This window comes from Passer montanus, unplaced genomic scaffold (genome assembly GCF_014805655.1).
Source record: "Passer montanus isolate IOZ18808 unplaced genomic scaffold, ASM1480565v1 scaffold1, whole genome shotgun sequence".
NCBI lineage: Eukaryota > Metazoa > Chordata > Aves > Passeriformes > Passeridae > Passer > Passer montanus.
This window is the reverse complement of record NW_024356504.1, coordinates 10,790,122-10,808,247: the sequence shown is the minus strand read 5'-3', so window position 1 is coordinate 10,808,247 and position 18,126 is coordinate 10,790,122. Positions and strand designations below refer to the sequence as shown.

The 18,126-nt window shown below is 36.7% G+C and overlaps 1 protein-coding gene across 13 annotated transcripts in view; it reads right to left on the bottom strand.

Annotated features, from left to right (window-relative positions):
- COBLL1 (cordon-bleu WH2 repeat protein like 1) overlaps positions 1-18,126 on the bottom strand; it is a 79,462-nt gene that overhangs the window by 14,224 nt on the left and 47,112 nt on the right. For 12 of the 13 annotated variants that reach the window (XM_039727227.1, XM_039726479.1, XM_039726647.1 and 9 more), the window contains exons 3-9: positions 16,732-16,933; positions 15,627-15,855; positions 13,945-13,983; positions 12,981-13,075; positions 12,618-12,857; positions 3,756-3,900; positions 2,722-2,790 (exon numbers count right to left, since the gene is read on the bottom strand). In XM_039727227.1, coding sequence (XP_039583161.1) covers positions 2,722-2,790; positions 3,756-3,900; positions 12,618-12,857; positions 12,981-13,075; positions 13,945-13,983; positions 15,627-15,855; positions 16,732-16,933 — 1,019 coding nt within the window. The remainder of the gene's footprint in view (positions 1-2,721; positions 2,791-3,755; positions 3,901-12,617; positions 12,858-12,980; positions 13,076-13,944; positions 13,984-15,626; positions 15,856-16,731; positions 16,934-18,126) is intronic. The other variant, XM_039726565.1, reaches the window with a different exon arrangement.

The window sequence follows — 18,126 nt, the reverse complement described above, 5'->3', positions numbered from 1 at the left end:
GTCTCCTTTGAGCAGCAGGAATACCCTATGCCCAGCAGAGAACAGGCTGGTGCTACTCTGTGAGCTCGCCTGCTCATAAGAACCAGAGCTGGAAAGTCTGACTACATCATGCAAATCTGCTCTTGACTCTACAGCCCCTAACAAGGTGCTTAAGAAATACTGTAACCAATAGGATTATATCAAGGGATTTGTTTGATGGAAAGTTTTCTAAAAATCTCTGATTTCAAAATTTGTTTTGAATACTGTTTTACTGTCTTCACTAGAAAAATAAAGACTAAGCATTGATTAAACTTTGGGAAAGTGAATAAAAATCATAACTGATAAAGAGAATTGTTTATAATCCCAAATGTTCACATAACTTCTCTGTCAATGCTTATTCTAGTAGATGTGTGTCTTTAAATGACTTTTGTCAAGGTACACACTTTTTACACCATGGGAAAACTGTTATTTCACAGGAGAAATGTTGCCTATTCCATACTATATAGCTCCACATAACAGATATGTGTCTAAGTAGTGCATAGCTAAGAGACACCAAATTGAACATTTGCAGTGGTTCATTTTATGCAAAAGGTAACACTGAATTTGCAGCTTAGTGTTTTTGCTTATTTGCTGATGTAACACTGCCTAACAGAACCACTCTGGAATGCCAGTCACAGCCAAACAAAAACTCACAATGCTTCCCAGATGCCTGACAATCAAAAGCAGTATTAATGCAAATGGAAGGAACTCCTGGGTTCTGGTAAAGTTAAAATTATGTCCAGCTTTGCAATTTAAGTGATAATGAACTATTTTATCCATTTAAAACAATACCCAAACACGGATAATTTTCAGACTAGGAACAGGACAGGTGCACTGCATCTGATTTTGCTGCCTGTTAATATTGGTTCTCACAGCATGAGGGGCTTTGCTAAAAGGACCCTTTATACACAGGGCTCATGACAGTTTCAGAGATGCCACCAGAGAGCAGCAGTATCCCATAAGAAAAAAAAGAGGCAATGAAGCTGTGCTATGTGACTTATATGTACAATTAAAAAAACCCCTGCACTGCATTAAGTCATCAGCAAAGGACACAGCATGAAGAGACAAGGAAAACTAGAGACTGAACATTGTCACTAACTGCAAAGGTAAACCCAAGAGCTCAACATAGACTGCCCTAAAGCCCAGTAAAGATAATTACCTTTTTCTATTTCTTTTCATTACAGTTTAAATTAAAATATTTCATTACAGACCTCAAATGCCTCAAGCAGAAGTTTCTAAATCTATGGAAAAATAAACAAGTAATTTCTTTGAAGTTCAGGGTTGTTTATCTACACAGCACTTGGACATTACAGTGATGGGAAAGGTAAAAATTCTAGCACAGGTCAACAATCTTAAGATAGAAACAAGTATAAGAAAACAAAAAATACTTGATTTAAAATCACAGTATGATAAACTTGCTCATATTAGACCCATTGCATGTAGTAGATGGACAGTTTAAAAAAATTCAGTACTAATAAACAAACCACTAACTCAGAAATTAATTATTCTCTTTCATCTGCTGCAACAGCTAAGACAAGGAAAGGTTACAACTTCGTGAGATCTTCAACCCCAGACTCCACACTACAGGTTCATACTCCCATTTAGTATGTTACATATTGTTTCTACTTAACGTATTTTCCAATAATTTACATAAATTGCCCTAAACGCAAACCAAGCCCAAGTTTACTGATTACTTATTTTTTTGTCTTTCTCCCTTTGCCAGGGGAAAAATATTTGCCTAGCAGACGACTTTCAGCTCTTGTGGTACATTTTAGTTTTACCACTCCAAACAATTTGACTGGCATCAAGAATAAAACAGCTGAAAAGCTACTTAAAAATTCCTGTCAACTAGCACAGAAACTGAGTGCTTAGCCTCATATAATGACAGTGGCACTCCACAGCCTTAGCATTTATATACTTCATTCTCATTAAATGCACTGAAGAGTTATTTTTTCAGACTGCACTGGCACTGATTTATTCTAAAAGCTTTTGCAAATTTTAGAAGACTTCTAGTTATTGTATACTGTAACTGAACCCCACAGTCTGGTGCTTACAAACAACAGTATTTCACAGTACAAACTGCATAAATTTAAAAAAGCATTATGTTCAGTAGCTAAATAATTGTATTTTAAACAGCTATACTTTCATAAATTACATTTTTCCCATAACACCCAACAAATAATTTAATGTATAAACAACTATTTATGCATTCAGTTTAGATTTACAACTTATGTTTTCAAAGGCTGTTCAGATGCCAACCAAAAGCCAGGCACAGATTTGCTCCTGCCCCTATGTTATGCAGGTCAAGGGCAGCACAAAGCAGAGTTCTAAAAACAACACTGGGCTTTAGCTTTTGAAAAGCTTGTTATGAGGTACAAAAAAAAAATCACAGAAATTCTAGATAGTTCTTCTCTGTAACTTATAAGGAAGGAGAGAAATCAGGGATAATGTTTATTTTATTAAATGTACAGCACAGATAGCAATATAACATATATTGTATTTGTTTGTGTAGACAACAAAGGTAACATATTTTTATTTTAGAAAGCTGAATTTTTACTTCAAAGGAAAACTTTATTGATTTTGAAGCACTAAAATTAGTTATAAGTTATGACACATCTATAGTATAGTAATTTATTGCTATGAATTATCACTTGAACTTGCTATGAAGTAAATTTTATTAGTACTTTTGGAGAAACAACCAACCTGTTTCAGGCTGCATTTCAGTGGCTCTTCCTTCCACTTTAGTGGAGGCTGATTCTGTTGACTCTGTTACTGCAAAAAGTGAAGCAACAACCTTTACCACCTCTCGCTTTCAGCACCAGCAAAAGTTCTAGATAAAATGTTAGATTATGGTCATACAGACTAGTGATTTCTTCAAGAAATTCCTCTGAAACAGCCAATGCTCATTGTCACATTTTCCAGATATTTTAATCTCAGCTCTCAGGTATTTTTGAACCAGAAAACCGAATTTCTCATCAAACAAAAGAATTATAAAAAACAACTGGACTTTCTCTAAGATTCTTCTAGTCAGTCCATTTGCTATTATACTCTCTCTGATCCAGAGAAGCAAATCTTTTCTCTCCATCTGAAGCACTCCACCTCAGTAACATAAACACAATTCTATACTTAACCTAACTGTAATTAATTTGGTATTGTCTGGGGTTTTTTTTTTTTGTGATCTGCATGCTCTAAATACCCCTCTTTCTTACACTTGTGGGAAAATAACAGAAGATTGATGAGAATGATTGTAAATGCACTCAAGTGACTTGCAGTAGGGGCACAAAACCCCACATATAGGATATAATTGCTTTTTAATCTTGTGTGTTTGACAAGATGAACACCTGTGTTCAGATAACACAGGCCTGCGATTAGATTTACAAGCATCATGTGAGACATGCTGGAGATTCCTGCCCCGCTGTGGGTGAGATCAAAGCCCTGTGGTTCATACACCTGTGTGAATCCTGACACAGAGGAAGGGAGCAGGTTTGGCAGTGGTCTGGCATGGACCGAGCTCTGCAGTGCCGGTGTTCCCACTTGGGCTCCCACCTGGGCACCTCTGCCTGGGCGTTGCTTCGAGGCTTCCCAAGTTGGTGAGGTAACATAAATAAAGGCATTCTTTGCATCTGCAGCTTTGTGGTCGCTCACTTGAGGTTCTGATCTCATAAGGTGGTGTTACCTTCATGTTTAGCCAGCTACACTTTCTGCTGCCTTCCAATTAAAGAGCATAAAAAGATTACCAGGCTCATTACTGCTTTCACTTTGATCTTCTGGTGCTCTGGAGGGTGGTGAGGGCGCCTTGCGCTTCATCCTGCGTAGCGAGGAGTTCACGGAAGCGGTGTCGCTGAGCGGCAGGGAACCTTTCCGTGCTAATCCCACAGGGGCCTGCCAAGGGAGACAGGGCAGCAGGATTATTAGCAATCAGTGAAAAACAGTGAAACAGCTCCAGTAATTGTTCTCCAAAAGTATTTATAATGTTCATTTGGGAAAGAGAGAACATATTACCAAATGTATTGTGTTTTTCATCTTAATTCCTCCAAGGAGTTGTTTAAAAAAAAAAGATTTTCTGGAGTAATTGAATATATTCACAGATGTGCAACATAAAGCAATAAAAGAAAATCAGTTGTTACACAGAGTCTAAAGGAGAATTTGAATTTTTTTATGCCCAAAGGCTATTCTACAAACCTAAAATAAATCTTTTCTAAAAGTAGCTAAAATCATTGTGGAAAGAAGTTTCAACTACATCCTACCACTCCATAACACAATGTTTCCTTCTCCATTCTTTCAACAGCAGTCCTAATTGGCCTGTATACATAATTAGTATGAACTTCTTTCCCTCCTTGAAATACCCAAACTTTCATAAAAATTTTTAGAATGCCTGATTTCAAAACCTGTCAAGTACAACTGTCTTAGAATATTTAACAAAGTTAAATTTAGTAAGTTGTAAAAAAAAAAGTTACAGTACCTGCTATTGTTACAGCATAGTGATGTCCTCATTATTGTAGCAAAAGTTAAAAAAAATCTTAATTCACAAACAAAGTAATTTTAAAAGGGACAAATAATTCCTTCTGAAGACCTCATATTTTTATGATATAGCAATCCAATTGCATTTTAAGCTGTTTTTAGAAACACATTCTCTGTCTCAAAGACAGTGGTTGTAAATTTGCCTGCCTTTCTTAACTACAGTTTGCCTTATGCTGAAGAAAATTACATCCACATCTATCAGAAAGACAGTGTTCAGGATCCCAGCAATAAAGGAATGCATGTTGGAACTGGACACAGCTGCCTGTTTCTGTAGTAATTCTGATTCCTATCACTTGTCTGCTCAACAGCATAATAAAATCCTGCAGTGACATTCATTTCTGTCTAGAAGGATCCACACAGCAGTTGGGTGTGGGGTCATCTCCAGAGAACTTCTCTGTGCTTCAGTTAACCAGCCTGCTTCACAAAGTACAATATCAAGGAACAGAGAAGGCATAAAGACACCCACATATTCTTGTTTCACTGACAATCCTTTCAAAAACATTAGACAATAGAATTGTTGACCGAGTCAATTTCCATGGAAAAAGATGCTTATCGTTTAGAAAGCTACCACTGAACAAATATCTAAAGATTCCACAGTAAGTGGGATATTAAAGACCAAAAGCTACAGCATTTCATTGTATACAATCAAATCTATAAAGAAAATGACAACAGAAAAGACACTGTCACAAGGTGCCGTCTGTAAGGCAGCGTTTGGTGGCTCCCAGGAGATTGCAGGGTACAATACCTGAATGGATGAACAGGGCTTTGAATGAAAAGCTATCCCCTGAGCCACCCTGGGCACCCTCAGTCATCTGCATGGTCCCACCCTGCTATCAGGTACAACAGAGTCACAGATAATGCACTATAAGGAGGACCACTCCCCAGAAATGTACACTCAATTCTACCCACCACCCTAATGCCAAAGCAAGCAACTCAAAACTTTCACAGCAGAGCAAGAGTCAGGGTTTAAGGGAGAAAACAAGAAGCACAGGTGAAATGTTCTTTTAAGAACACCAGAGGATAGGAACACAGCACTCCTAATTAAAAATACTTGCATGCTTGAGTAGTTTTTAACAAGTCAGTTTCTAGATTAAAATGTCACACAACAAAAAACTTTACACTTTTATAATTTCTTATTCACAGTTCCAAAATAGTTCTTAAAAAGTAAAAATAATTAAGAGTATTCAGCCTTTGAATTTATTCAGGAGGGGATATCAAATACAATATTATTTCCCCAAATGAGGAGTTTTTTGTGGCTGAAGTATTTCCTCCTCAGAGTTGGGCAGTTGTGTTTGTCTGCTCTCTGGCAGCTGTGCTCAGGCTGCAGCCCCGCTGCTCTGCACAAAGCCACATTTCCCTGTTCCAGGGTCTGCACCTCTTGTGCTCCACACGGGCTCCCTCTGGCACCGAGCTCTGCGCACGCTCGCTCGGCTGAGCAGATGTCACCAGAGTTCCCTTCTGCACACAACAAGTGTGTGTGGGGGGGGAAAATGTTCTCAGCATAAGAGCGCAAATGCTACTAGAAGATTTTTATAAGCCTTTCTACTGCCCTTTGCATCCAAAGAAACAAACAATTTGCAAAGAGAGATTTCAAGAAAGTACTAAATGTTCCAGTTAAGGTTCAAGTGTTGAACAGATTTTCTCAGGAATTATTCAACATATGAATATTAAGAGCTTTCAAATACTAACAAAGGCTGTAATGTGAAAATAGTACTTTAAACAGATGGAAAAAAAATTAAAATTATGTTATTAAGACATATCTGACAAAGCTTTGGAATATACATCTGGGTGTTCATGTGTCATACCAACTGCCTATCATAACCGATGCTTTATCAGTTACATTTAAATTAAAATTCTTGTTAGGAACACTAAAGTAATTAACTGTGTTTATGCAGAAACACCAGTGAACTCTGTCATAACTTCTATAACATATGCAGGAGTTCTACTTTTAAGACCATACACCCTCTTCATCCTGCAACAAGCAAGGGTGGATATGAAAACTTTTTAGTCTCAAATTTGGCACCAAATCCTACTCAAAGCAAACACTAGTGGATGCCAGTGCTTCCCAAGTTCTAGCTTCTGTAAGCAGTGGCAGATGTAGTGCCTTGCCCTTCTTTTCATTTCAAAAAAAGGAAATAAAGGTAATCTAGGCACAGTAATTTTGAAGCTGCAATGGAAGCAAAAAACCAAAAAGCATTTGGGAATGAATACAGGGGTATTGGGTATTTCAGTGTGCTGGAAAGCCCACCTCATACCAAGGGTCACTAGACAGAGATTTTCATATCACCACATCCTACCTCTTTTGCTCTACACACATGTTTAACAGACAAATACAGGTGACTGTGTCATGTAGGGATAGCAAAGCACATTGCTACTCATATTTCTAATATTTCTTTCTTCCCTTTGTATATGCAGGCATATGTCCAAGGAGTAACAGCAAGAAATATGTATTTGCTCATGCATTCAATTTCTATTACATGGCTTAAGCTTCCCAAAATACTTAAACTTATCCTAAGTACTACAAAGGAAGTAATATACCTCTGATCCATTGGAAAGAAAAGACATACAGAATATATTTGAAGAAACTCAGCTGGTGATATTCTGTCCAAACAACCAATATGACTATTTTCTCCTAGCATTTATCTTACTAGTAAAGAAGCAAATACAATGAAGGAGTAAAGTTATGTATTTGATGTACTGAAAAGTGGATGCATGCAATATTCATCACCAATTCTGAAACATTTCAGAGTAATATCAGATTACCTTAATGCAAACTTCAGGTAGTCCTGAGCCCTCTCTACCCTGACTCTACCCAAAACTTCCCTGCTGTCCATAGTGCTCAATGCATCACTGCCCAACTTCTCCTTTAAAGAGCTGACCATCAAGTCGCAGTCAAGCAAGCCTCTGGTGTAATTTCTTCAGCATGGAACTTACCCCTCACAGAAACCCTAACTAACCTGTCCTGTGACAATGGCTAAACAAATCTTTTCAGAAGTACTTTATGCTTTCAGTTGCTTCCTATCCTTTCCCTATTCTCCCATCTTCTTCTTCCCTTTCTTTTTTAAGAAGTAGCCTGGAGATTTAGATTTCTTTGGGAGCCTAGGGTTGTGTAAGTAACAGCAATTTGTACTTCTAGAGTTGAGAAGTTCTATGCATTATTTAAAACTGAAGTTTTATCTAAAAATCTTCACTTGTTCCTACCCAAGCATAGTTTACACAAGCTCCCAACAATAACTGTAAATAGGACAAAGAGAGAAACATTAATGGGATAAAATGCAGATGTATCAGTCTAGCTTTTATAAATAAAGCAGTAGGCAGAAAATCAGCCATGTCATTTTGGGAAAAAATCAAACACTTTTCTTTTAAAGAAGTGTTATTACTAGAAAATTGCAACCACTTTTATGAAAACTGTGAAGATACACACACTAAATTATACAACAACACTTTGCAAAAACCCTTGAGAGTCCTCTCTACTTGCAAGTGTATTTAAACTTGCTAGTTCTAAACATACTTCTGACAGAAGTCATCTTAACCAGAACTAGAACTGACAAATAAGTGAGAGATTTCAATATTAGAGACTAACATGCTCACTTCCCACTTGATTGAAATAAAAATTTTCTGGACAAACATTAACCATTTAAGCTTACTAGGCATCTTCCAAATCTCATGTAGAAAAATAAGCAAATCATGCTATGTAATAACTTGTAAAAGGTACCCTGTCATCCACTGCAATATTTACTCCTCTAAAAATAGGACCATGTCCCTAAAAACTAATTCTAATCACCTTGAAATGGAGGCAGAAAAAATTCCAAACATCATATCAGAATATTAACAATTCACACAAAGAGAAAGCAGTTTCTTTAATGGAAAATTACTGGAGAAGCTGTAGGAGGTAAATATTAAAACCCTTTTTCATACTGTGAGAAACTGGACTACAATATGTTAAGAATTTGAAGAAAGACAACAGTGATAACTCTGTTCCCTTAAAGTTGGCTCATTTCACTGTTGTCTGATATTACTACTTTGACACATTTCTCTCAAACCTAGAGAGTTCATCCAGGCAAAACTGACATTTCACTGTGTCTTCCTTGTGGATGTGGATGTTACAAAAGAGGTTTGTAACATGGGTCCTAATGAGACCCATGCAGATGGACATCCTGGTCAATAGAAGAAATAAAGTATGTATCCAGTCTGCCAAGTAAACTGAACGGCAGGCTACAGAACTTAGGTATTGTTAAAAGCTATGATTTGCAACTACATGCTCCCTGTAAGGCAAAAAGAGATAAAAAGTAACCCTTAAAAAAAAAAGTGTACCTTCACTTTTGTAAATTAACTTCATTGGACACTGAAGTTGCAGCGAAATTCCCAGACATGCTAAATATCCCAGCTAAACACACCAATCATTCTGGTGAGCAACCTGAGAGAGACTAAGTCCTACCAGCAGGACACACATTTTCAACAGCAGAAAATATGACAGACCAAATTCTTATATTGTTTACAATTAAATACTTGCGATCTAGTGTGACCATTGTACTGGCTTCATTTACTGAGAGCTCACCTGGATTAAGTGAGACCTCTTGAGATAATTTGGTCCAACCTTCTGTTGAAAACAAGTTCTTACACTTTTTAATTGGTTATTGCTAGCCTGTCAAGGAATCTCTTCAACATTTCCAGCAAAGAAGTTTCTGCCATTTCTCATGAGTGACGTATTCCAACAGTCAGTTCTCATGGTGGTGAGTTTTGCTCTTTAGTCTGAATGGAATTTCCTCTGGAGAAGCTAATGCCCATTGATTCTCAGCCTGCCACATGCACCCTTGTGAAGAATATACTAGAGATTTCCCTGTAGCACCATCCAGATATCAGAAGAATGTGATTAAATACTATCTGAGCCTTCTTTCCATTAAAATTTATCTTCTCCAAATCTTTAAACATCATAGTGGCCTGTTTTCAGTCTCTGTCTTGAACTGCAGGAAACAAATCTGGACACAAAGTGCAGCTGTAGCATAAAATTAGAGTACACTGGATTCAAGGTGGATGACATGCCCACACCCCAGTCTCTACTGGTACCTGTACTGGTGCTTACTGGTGCTACTGAAGCCATACTTCACTTCAGATAGAGAATTTCATATGCATCTTTTTAAAATCTCATTCAGCCTGTCACTGCCTCCCTGAGTGGTGGCCGGAGTACCTGCCTCTCTGCCCATTTTGGGGCCAACTTCAAGTTTGTTGAAGGTGGATACAGTTCCATGAAGTAGATTGTTTATGAAGATATTTAGCAGTATTGGCCATATGACCAATTTCTTGGGAACTCCACATTACAACCAGTCTGGCTTGAAGCCATTACATCCACTGTTTGAACTGCAGCCACTTTTTGTCGTATCTTGTGTTTCATCTGTCCAGTTTGTATGTCTCAATTTTTCAACAAAAAATTTGAGGTAGACTGTGGTGAACACCTTGCTAAATAAAAGGTAGATGACCTCATCCTTTATCCTCAGATTTCTGCTTGCCACTAATTTACAAATTTCTTGCTCATGACATCTTCTGCCACTTGTATCACCAGACTTGCTTTTGCATTCCTAAGAGAACCTCTGCATGTCAAATAAGTAGGTAGACTGTGGTGAACACCTTGCTAAATAAAAGGTAGATGACCTCATCCTTTATCCTCAGATTTCTGCTTGCCACTAATTTACAAATTTCTTGCTCATGACATCTTCTGCCACTTGTATCACGACTTGCTTTTGAATTCCTAAGAGAACGTCTGCATGTCAAATAAGCACCTATGTATTTCTTTCTGGGAATTGTTCTGCCCCATTTTGTTGTTGAACTTGAGTTCTTTCAGTAGCACATTTAAATAAGACTGTTTAAAAACATTTAAATGTTGTTTTTATGGCTATTACTATTCCCACTTAGGAGAATGGACTACTCTTGTACTGCAGGAAGGCTGTCTATGAAAACGTCTCAGTAGCCTTCCAAGCAGCAACTTTATTCTCCAAGGAAGTCTCCTACGGGATCCTTATCAGGAGTTCCCTGATGAAGTGGAGCAATATGTACTATGCCAAATACATTCATTACACGATAGGAAGGTAGATAGCATAAGATAAAATATTTTACTTGATTTAGTAAAATTCAAAGGAAAGAGTAAATATTTGTCCGCATTTAAGCCACAGCACTACATTTTCTGATAAATCACTGTGCAATCAAATCCAAATGAGACAGAAGTCACCTTAAAAAAAGCATGCCAAGGCCTCCAAGTGTCAAGTGAGTTGCACAAAGTAGTACAAAATAGAAAATATACACAAAAATATAACTTGATCTGGATGTCCTCTCTTTGTAAGTTATTCAACTTCACTCAGATCACTTTAGATCACTACGAAATGTCAGTACAAAATAATAAATCTAAGCAATTGTTTGAGTGACAGCCAAGCAGTCATACATTACTTTTAGACATAATAGGATATTAATCATTTAAAGCATGTTAAGATTGATAAACTATTTTTTAAGAAATTGAACTTAATTAAAAGAGAAACATGGTGAAGTAAAAAAAAAAATTATTTTCTTACTCTTTACTAAAATTCAGAAAGAAACCTTTCTCTTCTTCAAATGATAAAGCTTTTCAGCAGGACACAATACACAAAAGCAGAACTTCTGTTAAACAGTGCTCTCTTGTGGTTCTGTGCATCAGTGAAAGACTAAATCACTGTATAAAGGTAGTCACAGTCTGAAATTTCTTGTTGCCAATTCTAACCCAAAATTAATCTCTCAGGCCTGGATTTCATTTAGTTCTGCATTTAATTTTTCTAGCATGTCAATAACCTCATATCCAAAGACCACCTTTAGATATTGTATTCAAATCAAAGTAGAAAAAAAAATTTAAAATATAGGTAACAAAAATTTTAACCTTTATATTTTATTGGAATTCATAAGTGACAATATGTACAATATCAGGATAGCACTTAATGCATCAATTCTCACAAATTCTCACAAATAGGCAGAATTTCTGCATGTCATGGGATATATATATAGGTTACTCAAACATGTAGCCCAGATCTTATTGCTTAAATAAAATACAGCCAATTTTTAAAATAAAAATCTTTAACTTGCTGGGAACAATATTTAGACTGCTCTCCATGTCCACTTTTTTCTACAATATACTGTGAAGAACAAACTACTCATTATCTCAAGTAACTAAAACATGCAAAATTAACAGGAATAACCCAAATTACTAGTTATAATAAAGTGAGACCACCTTCTCATATTTAAATATATAAGGTATTCATCTAAAAAGAACAAAAAGGTGGTTACAAGAACAATTTATATAAGAAGTTTGTTTTACCTCTTCAAAATACAGCAGCTACTTTTGGTTATTAAGTTGTAAAATAATGCATAATTCAATTTCTATCGTTATTTCCTAGCTAAAATTTTTTAAAGCAATTACTTCATTTTTATTTTCCATTTATTTCAAGCCTCATTCTTGTATTTGCAGAGTTCCCAGACAAAGAGAGGAATGATGAATCTGACTCCATGTTCTTAGAAGGCTAATTTATTATTTTATGATCTATAATATATTAAAGAATACTAAACTAATCTATACTAAAGAATAAGAATACAGAAAGGATACAGACATAAGGCTAAAAGATACTAAAAACGAAAAGATAAAAGAAAAACTCGTAACTCTCTCCAGAGCCTCAACAGGGCTGGCCGTAATTGGCCAATAAGCCAATAAAAGATACTAAAAACGAAAAGATAAAAGAAAAACTCGTAACTCTCTCCAGAGCCTCAACACAGCTGGCCGTAATTGGCCAATAAGCTAAAACCAATTCACATGAAACCAATTAAACAATCACCTGTTGGTAAACAATGTCCAGACCACATTCCAAAGCAGAAAAACATAGGAGAAGCAAATGAAATAATATTGTTTTCCTTTTTCTCTGAGGCTTCTCAGCTTCCCAGGAGAGAAATCCCAATGAAGGGATTTCTCCAGAAAATACGACGGTGACACCTCATCATATATTATCAACAGGATTATCAGGGTTATTATGTCTGTACTATTTAACAGAAGTAAAGCAAATGTAACTGACCTGTTCATTCCTATTAAAGCTGTTGGATTTCACAATATTAGCTGCAGGTCTGCCTTGGGCTCGCGCGAGCTCCTGCGGAGCGCTCTGGGAGCTGGGCATGGGTGGCAGAGGAGCTCTCCGTTTCTTCGGCATTTCCGCTGGCAGAGTGCTTGAGTCGTACTGCTTGCTGACAGTGTTAGACCTCGTGATGAATGTTGGCCTTGGCTTGCTCATCAATGGAGTTGCTGGGGCACTGGCAGCCTTGAGGTGTGGGAAATAAAAAGAAACCCAGTTGCATATATTTTCTGGAAAATAATCAACAGTATTCATTGCTCAATCTGCATACGTTTCTAGAAGTTTTCTTTATGCAAAGTTACACCTTACTTGTTCTCTTTTCTTCTTGTTTCGTTGAAAAAAGCTGAAAAATCCTTTGTTTTCTTTCTCCTTCAGAACGTCCATGTTTTCAGATTGGTAGGAGCCTAAAATAGAAAACAATAGTTCCAGACATTATTTCATGAAGAGATTATTTCTCCTGCATTCTTACTATTTCACCATGTCATAAACCTCCTGTAATGATACACAAAACACATCATAAATCACCTATATTAATAATTTTTCTAGGTGTGGCAAAATAAACAGTTTGCCTAGCATCCATGTTCTTCCTCTCCTTCTCAGAGCTCAGGGCAGATGAGTTTCAGCTGCTCTTAATAGCAGCACATAATCCTGCCCACCCCACTTGTCATATGCTATGGTTCATATCACAAAGGTAATAAAAGAGAAATCAGACTTTTCATCTCTCCATTCCTACTGGCTTAAATTTATGGCAAGGTGTGAAGTGGGACAAGCCAGGCCCCAGCCTGCACAAGGTGTAACTATGGAGAAAGATCACGCAAACACTCAATCAGTGCACACATAACTGCAGAGCAGTCATAGTAACAACAGTCAAATCTATTCTCGTTATCTTGCAGAATTTATCCTCCTTAAATTGTTTTATTTATGCAGAGGATTTATAAATCTCATGACTGACTTTTTAAAAATTTTACTAGAATGAATATTCTTAAAGAAATCCTATTGAATGCACATGTAATGAGCAACAGAAATCAGCAAGTCTGGTGAAGTATCAATATAAACATGACCCTAAATTGAACAAATTGATCTAAAGGTTAAAACTAGACAAAAATACTTTCTATATAGCTGTGTATATCCAATTCTGCACAATCATTTGCAATGTGCATTTAAGATAGGAAAGAGATATTACTCATGTCACAGTAAAGCAGATGTTGTAATAGGAGCAGGTGCTAATGGCCCATAAGTGCTAAGTTTCACTGCCTATTTCAATAAATCATACCTTGAAAAGATGGTAAATTTAAATCAACTGGTGATGTGGCTACAGAAAGACAAAAAGAAAGACAGAAAATGTGAATCTGAATCAAGGCTGTAGTAACAACATACAAACACAGAAGGCCAAGCTGGATCTTCAACATTAGTGAAAAATTAACTGGGTACTTTGCAGAAGTAAAAGGATGTGCATCTTTACCACCTAATACTTAAATCATTCCAGAACTTGAGCCTGAAGATATGCAACACAGACTGCAACTGTGTACATAAGCAGGGAGTCTTCACTTATACTTCTCAAGCAAAGAGAAAAATCAGCATGTAGAGTAGTTTGCTCCGGTTTGGATGGTTAGGCAGTCCAAACTTGGAAAACAAAGAGGAATGTAAATTAAAATTTAATATTATAAAATTTGAACTTAAATTCTATTAAGTAAAAGCTATACCTCACCATTTACTTTCATAAAGATAATGGAAAATTCAGAGCTTTGAACCTGCCTGCTAAATTGAAATGCTGAACTACTTCATATTAAGAGAACTGAAGAATTTCCAGCAGGGCACTGCTGTGTACAAAGCATATATGCCCCTGGTATGCCCACCTAAGGATTTTTGGCTCCTGCTAAAACACACATCATATCATGCAAAAAGCAGCTTTGCCAGTCTGTAGATGAAAGCAGTAAATAATCAGACAAAACACAACTCATGCACTTGGGAGCACACGTAGTCAAAGTAACACGTTTTGGCAACTTAAAATATGTTGGTTTCTAGTGTGGAAGAGCAAGATATTTCATTTTTGTTTTCTCTATGGAAAATGAAATACTGTCCAAATTTGTCATTCTGACCTTTAGCAAGTAAATTGAGAAAACTCTTGAAACTGTAACCACCAAATAGTAAGGTATTAGGAATATTTAGGTAGAAAGAGGGGCAAAGACAAACAAAACCCCAACAAGCCCTACAATTTTTGAGCAGAAATAAAATCAAGCTAATAAAACAGTGGTCAGTATCAGGAGTCAATTAATATTATTGCTTTCCACACTGAGGTAAAATTTCATGTGAGAAATGTCTGAAATGGAACAAACCACACTGTACAAAATTTTTAATTACAGTACAGTAAACCTGTCACCTGTTCAGATGAAGTTAAAATCTGGCCTAGGAATAGCTGTACAAAATATTAGAAAGTTAGTAGATTGTGTTCCTGGTGGCCAAGAATTAAAAAGACAATTATTATTCCTTCACAATCTATAAAATTAGCAAGCAGCACTCAAAAATAGACATAAAGACCATCCAAATACTCTAAGGCTTTTAAGGTTTTTAATTATTTTAAAGAAGACTAATTTTCTCTAACATCTGTTCTTTTCAGGTCATCATGATGTTGTGTAGGAGCTAAGAGAAGCAAGGTGTTGTTGGTTTTTGGGGAAAGTATGAGGGAAGGAAAAGAAGGCTTTATGTTTAAGTGAGGATTTGTACTCAACTAACTCTGCTGGTAGTGAACACTTGGTTAGAAAATAAAACTTTTATACAGTACTTCTGAAAACAAACATCCAGGTACACAGGAGTCAGTTTCAATTGTGTGGAAGACCAATGAAATATACATTAAATTTCTAGAAAATATTTTCAGAAGTAAAATACCCTACAACATGTATACAATTATTAAGTAATTATCTTTCATATAACAGCAATTTACAAAAGTTATCTTACCTTGACTGACATCCATGGCATATAGTTCTCTTAGTCCAAGGTCATTAAGAGATTTTGTCATATCAAGGGGTTCTTGAGACTGGTAACTCTTCAGTAGTAGAGTATGTGAAGGATCAAACTCACACTTGCTGCAGATAACTGATAGGAGCTCTTGAAGGGGTGAATGTGGACTAACTCTTACTACTGTTTTCTGTGTCTTCTTGTAGTTTATCACTACCCTTACTGTTTGCTAAAGAGAAGAAAATTCCAATAAATACCGGCACAAATTCTGAAAGAAATGGCATTTTTACAACAGCCTCACAATAATCACCAGAATTCCACTTACGGCCACCTTGACCAGTGCTGCGGGTTCAGAAACATTACATAAGAAACTAAGAACTATTTTTCTATTCCCTCCCATGCAAGAAAAGGACATGTGAAGCAGCTTTCTCCCTCAGCAGTGCTATTTGCCTGTGCAGCAGGGTACATGCCTGGAGGGTTACACTGGGCAGCTGCAGAATCAGGTGATGCACCACAAGCAAGTGCTCGTGAACACGGGTGTAGGAGGAAAGCAGAAGGGCAGCAGAAGAGCTCTCCTGGCCCTCTAAGTGCTTTAGATCCATTAAAAGTCAGTATTCTTCTACACAGCACAACAACAAAGGTGGAAGAAAGATTTAGGCAACACCCAGAAATTAGTTCAGTACTTAAACCTCCTGCCCTCTTCAGGGTACATAAAAAAAGCCAAGAGAGAACAGTATGTATTGAAGGAAAATGAACATATAATCAGAAGAGTACATATATCACAGCATAACAGATGGTACAAGATGTTGATTTTCAGTTTGTTCAAGGCTGTCCTCAGCCACACTTCATCTCAGAATTTTTCAAAAGGCCAATGAAGCATGGGACTTCAAATAATATTGTAACATTTCCTTCTTTCAGCAGCAAAGATGTTTGCTGCAACAAACTGAGATTTATTTTACCTAAGAGAAGCTTATCAAAAAGAGACTAAAGCATTTCAAGGTGAGGATGAAAGAAAACAGGAAACACTGAAACAAGAGGATGAGCTACCAGTTCAATTTGTTGAATACAGCAGTAATTCTACCTTCTCAATAATTTTAGTTCTCACCTCTGGTATAACTGGAGCAGGTTTCTTCTTATCCATTTGTTTCGCCTTTACAATCACTTTTTCTACTTCAAGCATTCCCACTGGTGTGTTGGGTTTGAATTTAATCTGGCTGTTTTCTGCTGATACCAACTCTATGGTATAACTTGATGGATTTAAATGATACTGTGCACAGAGAAAGATCAGCAAGTCCATCATGGGCTTCCTGTAAAAGACAAATGGAACTGTCACAACAGATGACAATTAAGCAGGCTATAACAAGATGTGCTGCTTAAACAAACATTTCATTCAAGTAGTCCTTTCCCTTCCAAGACTAAATAATTACTGCTAGACACCAACTCTAAATATCTTTGAGCTTTAAAAAACACAATTTAAAAAAAAAAAGCCAACCCCCACCAGAAAATCCACTAAAAAGAAAATGAAAACCAGTTTGCACAAAAATATGCCAAGTACTTGAACAGAGTGGGAACTTCTTGTTGTGCGAAGCTTTATCTGAGGTCACAAGGGACACGTGGATTAGTTACCTCATTTGACATTTAGTGGGAACTTCTAACAGCAGACATAAATACTCTGTTATTCATTAAGAACAGTTCTTTTGCAAAGCTTGGCATTTTTACATCCATTTTGAGCTACAGGGAACTTTATTTTCAGAAACTCTGTGCATTAGTCACTTGGAAGGTGCAGGAGAAATTAACTTTGAGAAAATCACATTTTAAGCAGTTTGTGTATTAGGGATTCCAGAATTATCTAGGTGCTCAAGACCAATGGCGAGAAATAAGACAAATGACAATATAGTAGACAAATGCCATTTCCTGAGAAGCTTCTTGTGATATAAGATGTCCTCCCCACAATGAAGAATGGCCAAGAGAATTTGTCAGATGTAGTCAGTACCTGTACGTCCTTGTTCCCTCAGTGCTTAATGAAGAACATGCAGAACAGGGTATTAAGATAGGCTGAGTATTTACAGCTGCTACTGAAATACATTTAATAAAGTTGTACTATAAACAGAATATATGATAGATGTTTAAATAGACCAAAAGTAAAGAGAATGTCCTAACTTTGCATGTTACGGAACTGAATTAGGTTATAGCACTATCAGATCATTCCTCAATAATTTTTTTTGAGTTGGGTAAGGACAATTGCATTGTAACACCCTCTGCATCTTTCAGTTACACCTATGAACAAGGAAATCCATCACCTGCTCTGTCTCACAAGGATTTTATGAAAATAAATGTCTGAAGCAATCAAATGGTATGTTGAAAAAATGCTGAAGTGTCTCTGAGAAAATTAATACAGGGTTAGGCTGGTATGGCTTTATCAGAAATCTTAAATTCTAGATGTAATCTCATAACAGAGGCAAGTATTCTGGTAGCACAGCCAGATGTGGAAATAGCTTTG